This window comes from Pediculus humanus, genomic scaffold (genome assembly GCF_000006295.1).
Source record: "Pediculus humanus corporis 1103172108281 genomic scaffold, whole genome shotgun sequence".
In the NCBI taxonomy this organism is placed as follows: domain Eukaryota; kingdom Metazoa; phylum Arthropoda; class Insecta; order Psocodea; family Pediculidae; genus Pediculus; species Pediculus humanus.
In genome coordinates this window covers 1,123,608-1,141,625 of record NW_002987850.1, presented here as the reverse complement: position 1 = coordinate 1,141,625, position 18,018 = coordinate 1,123,608, and the positions used below count along the sequence as shown (strand labels likewise).

At 28.4% G+C, this 18,018-nt stretch overlaps 2 protein-coding genes across 2 annotated transcripts; one reads left to right on the top strand and one right to left on the bottom strand.

Annotated features, from left to right (window-relative positions):
- Nucleotides 1-668: 668 nt before the first annotated feature.
- Nucleotides 669-17,629, top strand: Phum_PHUM514130 (Kv channel-interacting protein, putative; the record flags this gene model as incomplete). Its single annotated transcript, XM_002431124.1, has 5 exons — nucleotides 669-824; nucleotides 13,849-13,918; nucleotides 14,007-14,077; nucleotides 16,268-16,543; nucleotides 17,582-17,629. The coding sequence occupies 5 exons, from the start codon at nucleotides 669-671 to the stop codon at nucleotides 17,627-17,629; spliced, it is 621 nt and encodes a 206-aa protein (XP_002431169.1).
- Phum_PHUM514140 (uncharacterized protein) lies at nucleotides 3,913-6,822 on the bottom strand (the record flags this gene model as incomplete). The annotated part of the gene is made up of 3 exons (XM_002431123.1): nucleotides 3,913-4,732; nucleotides 6,002-6,290; nucleotides 6,483-6,822. The coding sequence occupies 3 exons, from the start codon at nucleotides 6,820-6,822 to the stop codon at nucleotides 3,913-3,915; spliced, it is 1,449 nt and encodes a 482-aa protein (XP_002431168.1).
- Nucleotides 17,630-18,018: the final 389 nt, after the last annotated feature.

Sequence of the window (18,018 nt, the reverse complement as noted above, 5' to 3'; positions counted from 1 at the left end):
CGATGAACAAATAATAATAATAACAATCATCACCGTACATACATATAAATTTTCGTTTTTTTTTTAAAAAAAATCAAATTTCGAAAAACGATGTAAATAGTTTTAATCTATCCGTTATCGATTATAAATTTAACGGATAAAAAAATAATAATAATAATTTTTTTCTTGTGATTTCGTTTTTTTGCACGCACGTATAAAAAATGAATAATCGAAATTAATTTTTTTTAAAAAAAAAACATTTTTTTTTTACGGTTTGTTCGACTCTATCTATCTATCTCTCTCTTTTTATAATCCCCCCATTTTTTTTTTTTTTTTTTAAATAATCTGTTAGAATCAGAAGCCAAAACAAACGAACGGAAAACCCCCCAAAAAAAACAAAAAAAAAATGACGAAAGTGAAAAAAAAAAATTATTATTATTATTATTATTTTTCAAATGATCAATAATTAAAAAATCGAAAAGAAAAAAAAAAACGAAGAAAAAAAAAAATCCGTCCACGCATTTTTTCGCGTAATTTCGCGTTTTAAAACAATAATAAGTTAAATATTAATTCGAATATATATATAACGGGTCGAGTTTCATTTTTATTAAAAAATTATAACCGTTGTGAATCGAGTGAATTAAAAAAAAAAAAAAACAAGAGAGAGAGAGAGAGAGAAAGAAAGAGACATGGCGACGCCTCCCGATTCACCAATTGAAGAAGGTTATTTTGATATTGGTACGACAAGAGTTTTCAAACATCCAACAGTTGCACTCGAAGATCTTTGCAAACAAACAAAATTTTCAAGGCACGAAATCCGAGTCATGTACAGAGGATTTAAACAGGTACGAAAAAACACACATTAATCATCATCATCATCATCATCATCATTGATAATTTCCTCCTCTCCTCCCATCCCTCTCCCCTCCTTCCCATTACTTTCAAATCGATATTTAATTAACCTTATTTATTTTTTTTAAATTCTTCACCGCCCTCTCTTACTCTACTACCCTCCCTCTCTTTCTCCCTCCTCCTTCCCCCTCCCTTCCCTTTTGGAAAACCTTTGAAATAAAAAAAAAATCCATAAGCTAACAATTAAAAACGTTTAAAATAAAATTTTTGTTATAATATTAATTAAAACCCGCGTAATTTCTAAATGATTTCCCCCCCCCCTCAATAACCGTTTTCCACCATTTTCTCTCTCTCTTTCTCTTTCTTTCTCCCCTCCTCCCCTATCTCTCTCTCTCTCACTCTTTCATTCCAGTGGTAAATTTTACGTATTTTGATTCAATTTTGGAGAGCCTTTTTTTTTTTTTTTTACTAGTAGTATTGATCCAATCTTTTTTTTTTGGTGTAGCGAAACGAAAAGACCGAAAAGGGGGGGGGGCACGACCAAATATTATATATATCGAAAAAATTTTATTATTATTATTATTTTATTATTATTTTTTTTTTTTAATAACCGCCGCGTATTTTTAATTAATTTTTTTTTACGCGAGCGTTATGTTAAAAATATTATCATTTCCCACATTAAAGAGAAGGAAGAAAAAAAAACGTTTTAATTTTAGTCATTCATTCGTTTCTACCCCTCCCTCCCCTTCTCCCTGCCCCCCAAAAAAATTAAAAATTTTAAATTTTTGGTAAAAATTAAACCATAGAATCCGCAGACGACGACGACTTGTTGCCTTTAATAATTTTTAACGTTCGATAATTAATTAACGTAGTCGATCATCATCAATTGACAATCAATCAATCAATCAATCAATCACCTGAGAAAATTACGTTTTTTCGACGATGATAACATTTCCGGGTATTACCTTTAGTTTTTTTATATACTTTATGGAATCGCGAGGATGACCAATTTAAGTCAGCCATTTTATTTATTTTTAATCCTTAGCTCGGAATCCATTTTTTCTATATTTAATTTCACGCACTGCTAATATTATTATTATTATTATTAATATTTTTAAATATCACTCTCGCGATATATCGAATCGAATATGTTTAACTAATGCCGTTTTTTTAAATATAACGAAAATTGATAGATAATCGACGTCACAAAACAAATTTTTTTTCACAAATTAAAATTAAATCTAATTACACGTCTAAAAACTACACAAAATTTATTATCATTATTATATAAAAGCGATTATTTTGATTTTTTAAATTGAAAATCAAACGCGCGTGCACTCTAACGTCATCACGTTATTCCATAGAGATAAAAACAATTTTTTAAATACAATAGAATCATGAGATGATGAAGACGATGATGATGATGATGTAAATGATGATGTTGTTACAAAAACACTTGAAACCTTTTTTTTTTTTTCTCCTCCTTTTAAACTTTTCAATTTAAAACAATAATGATAATAATAATAATAATAATAATAATAAAATCCTTTTCTCAGTTTCAAAACAATAAATAATGTTTTTATTATTATTATTGCTATTTTTTAATTAATAAACACCGCGCGGATATGAATTACTAATTAACGTTTTCGCATTTTCGTTATAATCGATTTTTTTTTTTTTTTATTGCTTTTAAAATGTTTTACGATATAATAATTAATATTATCGTTTTCTTTATTTCCCCTTCCCCTCTTTCTCCTCCTCTTCCTCCTCCTCCTCCTTCCCTCTCTCCATTCTTCTTTCATCCGTTTCCTTCTCCTCCTTTCTTCCGTTTCCTTTTTTTTTTTTTTTTTTTTTTTTTTTTTACTGCAAAATAGAGTTTTTATTAACTCTAATCCGGGGGAGATGGGGGAAGAAGAGGGAAGAAGAGGGAAATTTTTTTCCCAATCCATACGTGCTCGTATTTAACCTTCGAACTTTTGCCATTCAAGTTATAATACAATTATCGTTTTAAATTAGAAATTTGACCTTTAAGCCACAAGGCAGGTAACAAAAAAACGATATTCCGTGTGTAACCTTATAAAAAACGCGTCAGTCAACCCTTTTTTTTTTTTTTTTTTTTTTTTTTATAGACCGAAGGCTCCGAAATCCATTAAAAAATATTAAAAAAAAGAAAGAGAGAGAAAGAGAGTAAAAAAACTAGAGAGAGAGAGAGAGAGAAATGAATCGATGTGAGAAAGAGATTCGTATAAAATAACATTTAAATATACTTATTCGATTCGGATTCGGATTAATTTTTAAAAAAATTATATGACGTCATAACTTTATTCCCGTGACGTAAGCAAACGACGCAACCGCTTTTTTTATAATTGTATTAAACGTAAAAAAAAAAAAAATTAAAACCTATTCACGCGAACCGAACGCGTTCGTACACGATTTTCCATTTTGTTTTTGTTTAAAGAAGGCGGTGAGTTTTTTTTTTTCAAAACGGAAATCGACCGAGATATTTTACATGTAATAAAATTAAATTTAAAAAAAAGCAAAAGGGGGAGGGTTGTGGGGGGAAGTTGGTAATTTTTTTTTTTTAATACCTCTCTATTAACCGAAATTTAATTAATTAATCACTCACACGTCGCATAATTCGCATCAAAATAAAAAAAGTTATACGGCAATTAAAAATTTTTCCAATAATAATAAAATCAATTTCACGGACAATCTAATTTTTTAATTTAAATTTTCCCGCGTAAATTTATCAATCGTATTCCCGCGTTTCCCCCCCCCTCTCTCTTTCGTGTCATTAGTTATTTTATTTACGCACCGTATCTACACGCACTTTAAACTCTCGTTTGACAATCGAAACCGAAAAAAAAAAGTGATTATTACATTTAAAGAATTTTAATTAATGAACCCGAGAAACGTTTTTTTTTTTTCTAAACAACGACGCCATTTTTTTTAAATAAAAAAACTCAACGACTAAAATTAAATTAAATGTTTGAATTTTTTTTTTTTTTTTTTTTTTTTTTTTAATTTCAAAACCTTTTCCGATAAGTAAATTAGAAAAAAAAAAAAAAAAAAAGGAAAAATTTAATCTTCCAGTACTTCCGGTGCTTCTCTTAATGCTCTGGCCGCTTCGGCAGCAATTCGTGCGGCTTCCTCTTCGGCAGCTCTCGCTTCTTCTTCTGCTAATTTTTCCAATCTTAATTTCTCCTCCATTTCTCTTTTCGCTATCAATTTCAATTCGCGAACGACTCCCTTCTCACCCTTACGACTCCTTATCCTGTTGAAAAAAAGTCTGTCGTTTATCCGAGTCAACGTATCGTCGGAAATGCCATTTTCTCTCAAATCCAAAAACTGTATCGTTTTGCTATTTTCCACTCCCGATTCCAACGCCGTACCTCCATCGTTTCCCAAATAATTATTACTCATGTCCAAATCCGTGAGTATTTCGTTTCTGTTCAAAACTTCTCCCATGTATATCCCGGATTCGGAACCGAGAGAACAACAGGAAACGTTCAAGATTTTTATCGTCGGATTTTCCCGTACCAAAGCCGATGCCAAATATTTGAGTCCCTGATCTCCGAACGGATTGAATTTTATATTTAAATGTTCCAATCGGCTCGTGTCCGGACGAGCAATCATGTAAGCGAGTAGTGAAACGCCATTTTCTTCTATTCTATTATTTGATAAATTTAAAATTTTTAAATTTTCGTGATTTTTCATGTATTTCGCCATTGATTCCGCTCCCGAATCCGTTATCAAACAATTCGATACATCGATCGATTCTATCGAATTATTTTCATCCATTTTCGTTAAAAGTGCTTTCAATCTTTCGTCGTCCAAATTGCAACTTTGAACTTTTAACGATTTCAATTTATCCGACAACGATATCCCTTTACCTAAATTCCTGAGAATGAATAGAATGAAAAAAAAAAAAAAAATTTTTTTTTCTATTCTTTTTGTCCTTCCTGTAATTTAATATTTTTAAAAACGATTCGACACCTAAATTTTTTTTTTCTAAATAACTCGAATCGTAGTAGTAGTAACGATATTATCGATATCGATCGATTTTCGATATATATATATATGTGTAAACTCTTTAATAAATTTTTGAGCGGAAAAAAATAAAATGGCCGACATTTATAAAAATAGAATTTCCCTTGAAGAGTTTTTAATTTTTTCTCTTTTAAAACAATCGGTTAATTTATTTACTTTTTTTTTTTTTGTTGTCATTGAGAAATTTTTTTTTGTGCGTTTCATTTCATCCCCTCTTTTCTCCTCTTCCTCTAACCTTCTTTCTCCCCCCCCTTTTTTTTATCCTTCCATTTCCGCTTTTTTTTTTGTTTCTATCCGAAACCACAATTTTTCCTCCATGTTGTACATATATATTAAAAATGGGTGGAAACATCCGCGTTATTTTTTTTTATTTAAAAAAACATAAAACCTGTCTTAAAATCGTGCCACACCTTCGGATAAAATCTTCCGTTCGACTAAGGGCGGTGTACATTTCCCCTCCCCAAACCCCCCTCCATTCCTCTCCCATCCCCTTTCCCCTTTTTAAATTTATTACTGCATTGACGATGATAATGATAATAACAACAACAACAGAAACAACAACAACAAAAACGACAATCGTTTCCTTTCGATCGATCCATCAAAAAAAAAAATCCTCGTATTTTAATGACGTCATTAATAAAATCATCTTTAACAAAACTTTTCTTTGAAAAATTTAAAAATTATTCTATGATAAATAACCTATCAACATCATCATTATCGTCATCGCGTTGACGTATTAAAGTCAAAAATAAATTAATAATAAAATTAAATTTTCCGACTAAAAAACACGATTATGATAAAAAGTAATTTAAATCTCAAATGTGTTGTTCGATAAGATTTCGCGAAGCCGCCCCCCCCCCTTTTTATTATTTCGACCTCCCTCCTCCTCTTCCTCCGCCTCCCCTTTAACGTTATTCCCCCCTTCCAGAAAATTTAAAATTTAATTTAAACTCATATATACAAACACGACAAAACGAGCGAAGTACTATTTTACTACTACTCTCATCCTTAAATTTAAACTTTGTCATATACAACCTTTTTTTTCACGTCCCCTCCCCTCGAAAGGTTCCAAGGTTCCCAAGAATAATAATAATAATAATAATAAACTTTAAAAACTTACTCGCAATCCTCAATGGATAATTTAAAATAATGTTCCTTGTAATTATCACCGATGTTTCTCATTCCGAAATTAACTTCGAGTTCGGTTAAATTAGAAAATTCGGATATCATCGGCGAGAGATCAATGTGACTGCAATTAACGGGTTTTTCGCTTAAAAAAAGTTCCACGTCTTCATCTTCTAAATCCACGTCGTTATCAACGTGCGACGCTTTCAATTCTCTTATGTTTAATTTCTGAACGTACTCTTTCGTCATTCTACACAGCGTCAAAGCGTTTTCAAGATCGAAACCTGAAAATCATTCATCCTTTTTTATTATTATTATTATTATTATTATTTCGCAAAGGAGAAAAAATGTTTAAAATAATAATATTAATATTAATTAATTTAATGACGTCTTGCCTTCGGGAGTCATTCCTTCGATGGCTTCTTGAACGTGTTTTTCCAAAAACATTCTTTTCCAATTGAAATCGTAGTCCTGACAATAATTCGATTCGTTTTTCCATCTATCCTGTACTTTTCTTTTCCAATAAATCCCATTGTCTATGTGAGTCACGACGAGGGGAAGAGGAAGATCCGTTGGTAATATTTCCAAAAGGAAATTACGATCCCAAAGGGGTAATTCTTTCAACAATATTCTGTTTTCGAAATTATCAACGATTACTTTCACGCATAATTCCTTTAATGACGGAGGCAGGAATTCGTCCCACGTAACATTTTCCGATTTGATTTTTCTTTTCGAATCCGTTATCAAATTGGCGGCAACTTCCGACGGCGTATATTCTTTAAAATAATTTAAACTTATCGTGTGTGGTATCCTCATTTTGTTTCTTATTAAATTTTACCGGGTAAAAACCGGAAACTGTACGATTTTGTTATAATTTGAAATTTCATTCGTGTCGCACCTGAAATTAAAAAAAAAATACGCATCGTTATTTATTTTATCGATTATAATCGATTAATATCGATTCGAAAAATTCGATCAATCGTACTACGAAAACAATTAAAGAAAGTAAATAAAAAAAAAAAAAAAAAACATTCGTTAGAAATGAAACGAAACAGACAACTTTGAACTTTTTCCTTTTTTTTTTTTTTTTTTGTAATTATTTAATAAGATTGATTCCATCTTTTTTCTTTCTTTTTATCTATCCCTCTTTCCCTCTCTCTCTTTCTCTCTCTGTCTCTCTCTCTCTTTTCCCTTTTTTTTTAAATTAAATTACTGCTGATAATTTTTCTACACGACATATATATATATATCTCATACTCTTATTGTCATTACTGCTGCAGTGTAAACGACACAACAAGAAAACAAACGATTTTTGTTTTCGAGAGAGAGAGAGAGAGAGAGAGAAATTAAATTAAATTAAATTAAATTAAAATTCCCCCGCAGAAATTTTTTTTTTTTTTTTTTTGTAACGTCGTGCGAGTTTATTTTTTTTGTTTGTTTGTTGTTGTTGTTGTTGTTCAACCGACTGACAACATCTTGTTTAATAAATTTTTTATTTTTTATTTTTAATTGTCTTCATTATCATCATCATCATTAATTCATTTCGTTTCTTTCAAATATTTATTTTTAGAATTATTATTTTCGAAATGTTTCGAAAAAAAAAAAAAAATTTATTTCGATTTCCACACACACGACATCTGACCGAATTAATTAATTATTATGTAACTTTTTCGTCGTCGTCGACTTTTAGAAATTTTTTACCGCCGTCGTGTAATCAGACAAAATAATAACGTCGTGTAACAAGACACTTTTTTTTAAAACAATACGCGAGTTAATCAATCAAAATTTACGGGGGTGGTGGTGGGGGGTCGTCATACGCGTGTATACTTCGATCAACATCATTTTTCATTTCGACAACATATGTATGTAATCTTTACACACCTTATTATTCACAAGAGCGAAATAATAATAATAATAATAATAATAAAATGTATACATTTTCGAAAAAAAAAAAAAAAAAATGTCGTCGCTAAAATGTTTCTTGAGTGATTGATAATAATAATGTGTAAAGAAATAATAATTCGAGACGAACGATGAAAAGTAGAAAAACGTTTTTTTTTCCCCTCCCTCCCTTTCTTTAATTACGTCAAATGATGATGATGATTACAGCATCCGAAAGATACACAACGAAAACAACAACAATCAAACTTTTCTCTTTATTAAACCTGTTGAGTATGAAAAATGAAAAAAAAAAAAAAAAAAAAAAAAAAAATTTTCCCACAACTTATTCGTTTCTCTATGTACCTTCCTTCCTTTCATCCATCCTTGCTTTATCGAGCGCATTTAGAGAAATTTCTAGAAAATAACTCCTGCGCATATTTACAAATATTTTAAAACGTTAATATTATCATTATTTTAATGAGAGAGAGAGAGAGAGAGAGAGATACGGAATCCTTTGTTTCAACATTTAAATATTTAATTCTAACATATATATATATATATTTCGTCCATCGTCCATTTTTTTCCCTTTCCCCCCTCCCCTCCCAAACCTCCGACATTTTTCCCCCAAACGAAAATTAAAATTAAATTCCCTTTAACTGTCGCAATTATAAAATAAAAAACCCTTACATTTTATTTATTTATTTTATTATTAAAATAAAAATAAATAAATTTTTTAATTCGACGTCAAAAAACGGTTAAATTTTTTTTTTGTTACATTTCAAATTTTTCGAGAGAGAGAGAGAGAGAGAGAAAATGTTGTTGTCATGGAAATGAAATGACAGCCAAACATGAAAAACAACAAAAATAAAAATTCGTCTGCTGCTGTTTTTTTTTTTTTTTTTTAAATAATAATTATTATTATTATTATGTAATGTTTGCATTAAACAGTATTAACACGAATACATACGAGTCTTTTTAAATATGGCAACAAAAAAAAAACGGTCAAAGAATGTTTTAAAAGCTAACAACAGCAACAAGCATTTTTTTTTAAAATAAAAAATGAAACGAAAAGAGAAAATGAAATAAAAATAGAGATGGAAATAAATGAGAAAGAAAGAGATAGAATTGAAAATCCTTTAGGATATAAAAACCGTATAAGAGCGAGTGAGAAAGAAACCACCTGGCTCGATCGATCAGAAATGACGTCATCACAGTTTTAAAAGAGACCCTGGAACCATTTCCTGTGTATCCTTCCTTCTCCGTTGTTTTCAAAAAAAAAAACAAAATGGGGGAATTAAATAATATTTTAAATTGGTACTTGTAACATTTTTTTTTTAATCGACTCGTAGGTACTTTTTTATATTAATTACCGATACCCGGAAACGACAACGAAAATTATTATTATTATTATTATTTTTGTCTTACTTGTTTCGCATTCGAAATGTTCATTCAATGAACAACAAACTTGATTCCTGCCATTTTAAAACAACATTCTAGAACAATTTTCTCGTTATCCCTCCCTTTCGATCCTAACCGCCACCTTTTTTTATTTACATACATACACGTAACAATTGTTTAAACAATTTTTAACACTTAACCGAATCCGCGTGCCGTTAAACGTAATTAAAAAACAAAAAATAATAATAATAATAATAAATTGTTAATAATTTCACGTTGAAAAAACAACAAAAACAAAACAAAACAAAAAAATTAAAAAATGTTATTTTAAATAATAATCAACCGACATTTTTAAAAAAAAAATAATCAACCGTTTTTTTGTGCGTTGCCATGGTAACCGTGAGTTTTTTTCCCCCCCTAACAATTTCTGAACGTACCTTTTTTTAACCATTTATTTCATCCATGCACACCGACGATGTTTTTATTAATAATATAATTTATGACGTCATATCGTATAATAGGCGGGAAAAATTCGTTCAATTTTTTTTTTTTTTTTTAAACGAAAATATTTTGCCGCCATTTTTTAAAAAATTTGTCGCCCGCATCGCGCTGCAGATTTTTGTTTTTTTTCCCGACCGCATAGAAAGCGAAAAATAAATAATAATAATAATAATTTTTATAACAGTTTAAACGAATTCGATTTAAATTAAATAAACGACAAATTCAAACGGAAAATTATTATTTTAAATTTTTTTTCGTTACGAATGATAAAAATTTGAAAATAAATTCTTATCAGGTCATCGCACTGATTGATAAGAACACAAATTTTCATTTTAAATAGATTTAATAACGAATAAATAATCAAAACACAACGAAACGAAATGTATCCATCCTTTTCCCACTTCCTTTCGCACCGCCCACTATCATCATCAATTTTTTTTTTTTTTTTTTTAAATCCCATAGAGTAATTAAAACGTAAAAATATTATTTATTATTTTTTTCGGCGCGAATTTCACGAATTCGAAATCAAAAAAAAAAAAAAAAAATGATAATAACAGGCGAAAACCTCGAATTGGGTCAAAACAACAACAACAACAACAACAACCATTTACAACGGAAACAATGGAAAGGGAAATAAATTGAATAAGGAAATTTCTTTTTTTTCTCTCTCTTACTATGAAAGTGGGAAAAAAAGAGAGAGAAAGAGATAGGAAAGTGAAAGATAGATAGATAGTAAAAAAAAAAAAACAATCAAATTTTATATGACATGAAATAAAAAAAAAAAAAATTTTAACTTATTTCTAACATCACGTGATTTTTTACAATTTTCCCTTTTTTTCCTTTTTTTTTTTCCTTTTTTTCTCATCCTTTTTTTTTTTTTTTTTTTAAATAACGATTTTAATCGTACTTTCCTTCTTTTTTTATACGAAACTTTATTTTACATTTAATCTTTTTTAGTCGTACTTCATTTTTTCCCCCAACCCTTTCTTTCCCCACCTTTACCCCTTCCATCCCCCCATATAAACTTTTACATTAATGACACGATCAACTTTTTTTTTTTTTTTTTTTTTTTTTTAAACTTTCGCGACGATTTTTTTGGGGAGGGAATGAGTAGGGATAAAAAGTCATTTTCTTCAGGATATTTTCATAGTTTTCTTTTTACTTTTCCTTTTCCTCAACGGGATATCATCCCGGATTTTTTCCCGGCAAATTTTTTTTCCCCCTCCCCTTCCTTGATTTTAACGTCATGCGCGTGCGCGTTTAATTTCGATTTTTTTTTTTTTTTTAAACGAATATTACGTTTTCAACAATTTAGAACGGGAATTTTAAATATGTCTCCCCTCCCCCCTATTCCTTTTAAATTTTGGAAAATGTTTTGAACGTTATAAATAACAACAGCAACAGCAACAACAACAATGAAGAATGAATGCGACTCGAATTCCCATTAAACTATTTACAATGAATCAAAAATTTTCCTCTACGAAATTATTATTTATCCGGAAACGAACGAGAACAATTTATCGAAAAACCGGAAGTATTTACGACATTCGTTTAAAACCGAGAGCGAGAGTGGGGGGAAAATAAAAAAATTTAAATTTACTGCGTCGTAATTTCTCGAAATATGGTTCTCAACGATTATAAAATAATAATAATAATAATAATAATAATAATACCATATTTTCATTTTTAAAATAAATGACGTCATTTCGTTTAACCGTCATTATTATTACGTACGATTACGTCATTTCCTTTTTACGTTTATACGTAAGCAAAAGGTTAAAAACAGTTCTTCTGAGGTTATATAAGAAATTTTTTGAAAATTCGCGACAAAACCGTTTCGCGGGCCTTTACCGTGAAAAATTTTAATTTATAAAAAAAAATTAAATTTCGCGACGAAAAAATCAAATAACGAAAAATAACGATCGTTCGGTCGGAAAAGAGAAAAAAAAAAATTTAAAATAAAATTATTTCGTCCGTTACATTACCATCAATAATAATAATAACACGACGATTTAATTTGCCAAAAAAAAATTTTTTTTTTTTTTTTTTTTCGGTTGTTGTTGTTGTTTTCGTTGTTATTTTCACTCGATTTATGTCGCAGAAATATATATAAAAAAAAAAGAAAAAACTTCCGCGATTACAAAAAAATAAAAAAAAATAAAAAAATGGCACTCGGTCAAAAAAAAAAAAAAAAAAATTTTCTGCGACAAAGCATTGAATTTTTTTTTTTTTTTAAACAATAATTAAAAGCTTCCTCCATCTTGGATTTCTCCTTCTCCTCTACCTCACCTTCATTTGTTTGATTGTTTGTGTCACGTGATTCAACTCACGTGATATTTACCCACACAATGTAAATAAATAAATAAATAAATAAAAACAACGAAACGATTTCATGTCTTGCGCTATTTCCCTCCCCCGCCCTCCTCCCCACCCGAATGTTTTGATTCACGGTTCGAATTGTAAAAAATTGTTTTTAAACAACCGGCAATGTACGACATCGTTATTATAATTATCGTCATGGAAATTATCAAATCTTTGGAAGAAAAAAAAAAAAAAAAAAAAACTAACCGATTTTTATCCACTCATTTTAATCCTTACAGCATCCATCCAACAATCTTATTTCTCTCTCTCTCTCTCTCTCTCTTCCCCTTTTTCTCCCTCTCTCTTTCTCTCTTACCCTCCTCCCTCTCTCTCTCTTTCTCTCTTACCCCCCTCTCTCTCTTTACAATAATCGCGAATAAATACAAAAATAAATAAATAAATGAATAATGACACGTAGTTTATTATATTATGACATTCAATTAAAACTTTTATTTCCTTAACGTAAACTACTTAATTTAAAAAAAAAAAAAATGGCGGCGGCGCGTATAATTCATTTGAAAATTATACACGACGAATGTGACGAATGACTTTTTCCCTTCCCTTCCCTTCCCTTCCCTCCCCTCCCCCGGTTAAATCCACGTCGATAAGAAAAAAAATTTTTTAATTTGTTTTTATTATCATGAATTTTTCTTGATTCGAGTCGAATCAAATGTATTCATTAAATATAAAAATTTAGAGTTTCTGATGCCACGTTTAAAAATTTTATTAATCGATAATGTTTCGACACGAGACGAGACATGAAAAAAACGATGAATGATAATTTTAAACGATTGAAAAGAAATTTATTCCATTTTTCCCACTTTAAAATAAAATATTTAAATAATTCTATTTTTTTCTTTTTTTTTTAAACTTTTCGAAAATCAAAATCGAATGGGGAAAAAGAACCGAAAAAAAAAAACAATTTTTATTATTTCTTTTTCAACCCCTACAGAATTTTAATTTTGTCGAAATCGTGACAATAAATATATATTGAAAAGAAAAGAAATTCACTCAAAATCACATTTGCGGAAAAAAAAAAAACGTTTTTTTTTAAACATCTGCCGACACGACGAAAACTTTATAACCAAATCAAAACAAAGAAATCTCATTTTTAATATCGAATTTTCCTTTTTTGCCCCTCCCTTCCCTCCCTTCCCTCCCCTCCCCCTATCCTCCCATTTATAAAAACAGTTTAACAAATTTTTACGGTTAATTTTTTATTCATAGTTTCTTTTCCCCCCCTCTCTCTCTCTCACTCACCCCCCCCTCTCTCTCTCTCTTTATCTCTCTCACTCTCTCCCTCTTTCTAAAAAATTTCTTCTGCCTAATAATTTTAATCCTTTTTTCAAACACGAGAAAAAAAAGAAAAAAAAAAAAAAAAAGGAAAATTTAATTCGATTTTACAACGTAATAAATTATTTATATTCTACTTCCACGATTAGTTTCTTCCCCGCCCTTTTTCCCCCCTTTCACCCTTTCATCCCTTTCTCCCTTTCTTTTAAATTATCATTAAACACTTAACGTAACATTACCCCGTATTCCGAACGTTCGTTTACGTGGCAGAAGAAGAAAAAATAAATTATTAAATCCTTCTTCCACTTTTTACAAAAAAAAAAAAAAATTATATAACCCAAGTGTAAAAAATATTTTATCGTGGTGCATTAACGTAAACTTTTTTTTTTGTTTTTTGTTTTTTTTAAGGAATGTCCGGAAGGCGTGGTTTTAGAAGAAGCTTTTAAAGACGTTTACCAAAAATTTTTCCCACACGGGAGTAAGTATTAAAGTTTAAAATATAAATTCGAAAAGACCGTTACAACAACAACAACTAATTAAAAAAATTTTTTTTTTTTTTTAAACAGATTCAAGTTCTTATGCTCATTATGTGTTCAAAGCCTTTGACGTCAATTGTAATGGAGCTATTACGTTTAGGGTAAGTTCATTCATTATTATAAATAAAAAAAAAAATATTTGTACGTTTTTATCCCTTCCTGATTCCAGACATTTTTTCATCTGGAAAAAACAATCATCCCGTATAAAATTTATATTAATTGATTTACACGGGATAATCAAACGGGGGGGGGGGAAACACCCGAAATATTTTTTTTTTTTTTTTTTTTTTCCAAAGTCCATAAAATAAATTTTTTTTTTCCTCCCCGAAATAATAATAATAATAATTTTTTTGAATGAATCCGCGGACGTGTTAATAATTTAATAAATTTTCCAACTGGAAATTCCAGCACGAGATAAAAAAAGAAAAAAATAATAATAATAAAAATTAACGAACGATTGTTGTTAAATTTCCCCCACCCCACCCCCCTTCCATTTTCCTTTTTCTTCTTCTTCTTCTTCCACGGATGTGAAAAATCACAAACCGAATAAATTTAATTTTGTATTTTATTTATTATTATTATTATTATTATTATTATTATTATTATTATTATTATTATTATTATTATTATTATTATTATTATTATTATTATTATTATTATTCGCATTACCGTGGCAACAGAAAAAAAAAAAAAAAAGAAACTTTTCTCTAAAAAACTTTTTCAATTATGCACTAATGATAAATTTATTCCACGAAAAAAAATGAATTATGCCAAAAGTTTTTTTTTTTTTGTTTCTTTTTTCGTATAAAGCAGAAAATCTTTTTAAAAAAAACGTATAAATAATAATATTAATAATAATATTAATAATAATAATAATAATAATAATAATGATAATGATAATAAAAATAAGATGATAAAAAAAAATAAAAAGAAAATTTGAAAAATAACGGTAAAAGAACAAACTCCCCATCCCTACATTATTATTATTATTTTTTTTTTCTTCTGCTTTTATATATATAGATTCTATAACAATAAATTATTCGAAAAGATTTATTATTATTATTATTATTATTATTATTATTATTATTATTATTATTATTATTATTATTATCATTTTAAATTTCGTATCAAATTTCAGTAAAAAAAAATTAAATTTTTAACGGTCGAAAAAATTAAATTTAACGAAAATAAAAAATGAAAAAAGGGGGGAGGGGAAAAACAATCGTTCGTTCGAAAATTTTTTACGGCGCCATATTGAAAAAATAAATAAATATAAAATAAAAAATAAAAAAACGATTTAATATTATTATTATTATTATTATTATTATACCATAGCATACGAAAAAAAAAAAAAAAAATTTTCATTCAATTTCGATTTCGAGATTTAACTTAACGTGGCAATAGCAAATGTTTTAAATCGAAAAATTTTAATTTCACGCAAATAAAACTATAACGTTTTTTTTTTTCCCTTCTTGTGAAACGACGACAATAAAAAAATATAAAAAAAAGATGACGTCACGGAGTAGCAGACGAAATTTATTATTATATCCATCTATATGATTTTTTTTTATTCCTCCCTCCCTCCCTCCCTCCCCCTACCATTCCCGCGTCTTTAAAAAATTTTTTTAACCGTAAAAAATAAACGGCAAAAAAAGCAAACAAACAAATAAATAAAAAAGAAAAAAATTTTTTTTTTTTTTTATTTTCTTATTTTCCGACCGCGTACGCCAAATGATTTAACGCCGCGTAAAATTTGAAAAAAAACGTGTCATTAATCATTTTTCCGTTGTAAATAAAACAAATTTTTCTTTTTAAAACTTATTATAAATTGTTTATCATCATTTTTTTTTATTCTTTGATCATTTCCACCATTTTCACAAAAAAAAATTTCCTTTGTATTTCTATTTACCGCCGTTTACCGATTCTCTAAAAGTCGTAAAAAATAATAACAATAATAATAATAATAATAATAATAATAATAATAATAATAATAATGATAATGATAATAATTTCCCCCCCCTTTTTGTTTTTTTTTTTTTTACATCACGTATTAATCCATTTAAAAATTGACATCCTTTTACGTGCAACAAAACGTCGCGGCGAGAGCGAGCGCGTTCATGAATTTATTAATTTTTCAAATTGATGACGTCACAAAAGAAAAAAGAACAAAACAAAATTTAAAGCGAACGAGAAAACCCTTATTATTATTATTATTAGAAAGAGTATCGAATATTGTTTTTTTTCTATCGATCGATTAATCGATTAATCGATTTTTTTTTTTTTAATTTCAGGATATGTTAGTGACGTTATCGACGCTTTTAAGAGGTTCCGTTTACGAAAAATTACGTTGGACATTTAAATTATACGACATAAACGGGGACGGATGCATAACGAGATCGGAATTAGGTGAAATAATTCTTGCCATACACGAATTAATGGGAAGGAGACCGCATCAAATAGACGACGATAGAAAAGCGAGAGATCAAATCGACAGAGTCTTCCGTAAGTTAGATTTAAATCAAGATGGCGTCATAACGTTAGAAGAATTTATGGAATCTTGCTTGAAGGTAAATAACTAACTAACTATTCCATTCCATTCCTTTTTTTTTTTTTTTTTTAAACATTGATTTTTCGCAACTCGAACAAATTTACGACGACAACAGGAACAACAACAGCTAAAACCTTGTTCGCAAATGATTCTTTTCATTCTCTCTCACTCTCTCTCTCTCGCTCTTTTTTTGTATAATGCTTTTTGGTTTTTTACAAAATCCGACTAAATGTCGCCGCTTTCTAAACTTTATGGAACAATAGAACAACCTCTTTGATTTGGAGCCAATTTAAAAAAAAAAAAAAAAGAAAAAAAAATTTTTTTTTTTTGGACGTTTTAAAAAAAAAACGAAATTAAAAAAGAGAGAGAGAGAGAGAGGGGGGGAGAGAGAAAAGAAAAACACTTGGAAATATTGTTGTTATTATTATTATCATCGCTTTTACGAAAGGTCCCTTGGCAAAAACAAAAAAAATTTCCTTTTCCCAATCGTTCTTTTCTTTTTTTTAAAAAAAATAAACATTTTTTTTTTTTTGCCACAAACGTTTATTTGTCTGTGTGTCAATTTTCAAACCGTTTTCTTTCTCTTTCTCTCTCTCTCTCTCTCTCTTTTTGAGACAAACGAAAGTACAAGAAAACGTTTTAATAAATTGACAGACAAACAAACAAACAAACAAACAAACAAAACAAAAAAATAAAAATTTCTCTTGTTATTTCACTTTTTCAAAATAAAAATTGTACCGCCATTTTTGTTTTCCCCCCCTCCTATCTATCTCTCTCTCTCTCTCTCTCCCCTACTCTATATATCTGCATATCTCTCTCTCTCTCTCTCATTTTCTTCTGTTTTTTACATTCACGTATAATAAAATCAATCGCATTGATCATTTTACAATAACGGAAATAAAAATAAAAAATTTCAATAACGACAATAATAATAATAACAATAACAATGACAATAATAAATAAATAAAAATCGTTTCAATAGGAAAAAAAAAAAAAAACTTTTCCGCCGCCATATTGAAAATTAATAAAAAAATTAAATTTTTTTTTTTTTTTATAGGACGATGGAATAACAAAATCCCTACAAGTATTCGATTCGGCGCTATGATGAAAATCGAAATTCAAACGCTTAATAATAATAATAATAATAATACAAATAATAATAATAATAATAATAATAATAATAATAATAATTAATTACGATTTTTCGAGCCGAAATAAAAAAAAAAATAAAAAAAAATCAAAAGAAAAACAACAACGGAAATAATTTAAAAAAAAGAAAAAACGAAAAAATTATTTAAAAAAAAAAAACAATTCGATACTTGATCGTGTCATCAGAAAAAAAAAAAAAAAAAAAAAAAAAATACGGCCTAAAAAAATAAAAACAAAAACAACGTTACGACGGCAAAAAAAAAATTGAAAAAAAAAGAGCTGCCATAATTGAAAAAAAAAAAAAAAAAAAAAAATTTTTTGTAAATAACCGTTATAACCGTTATT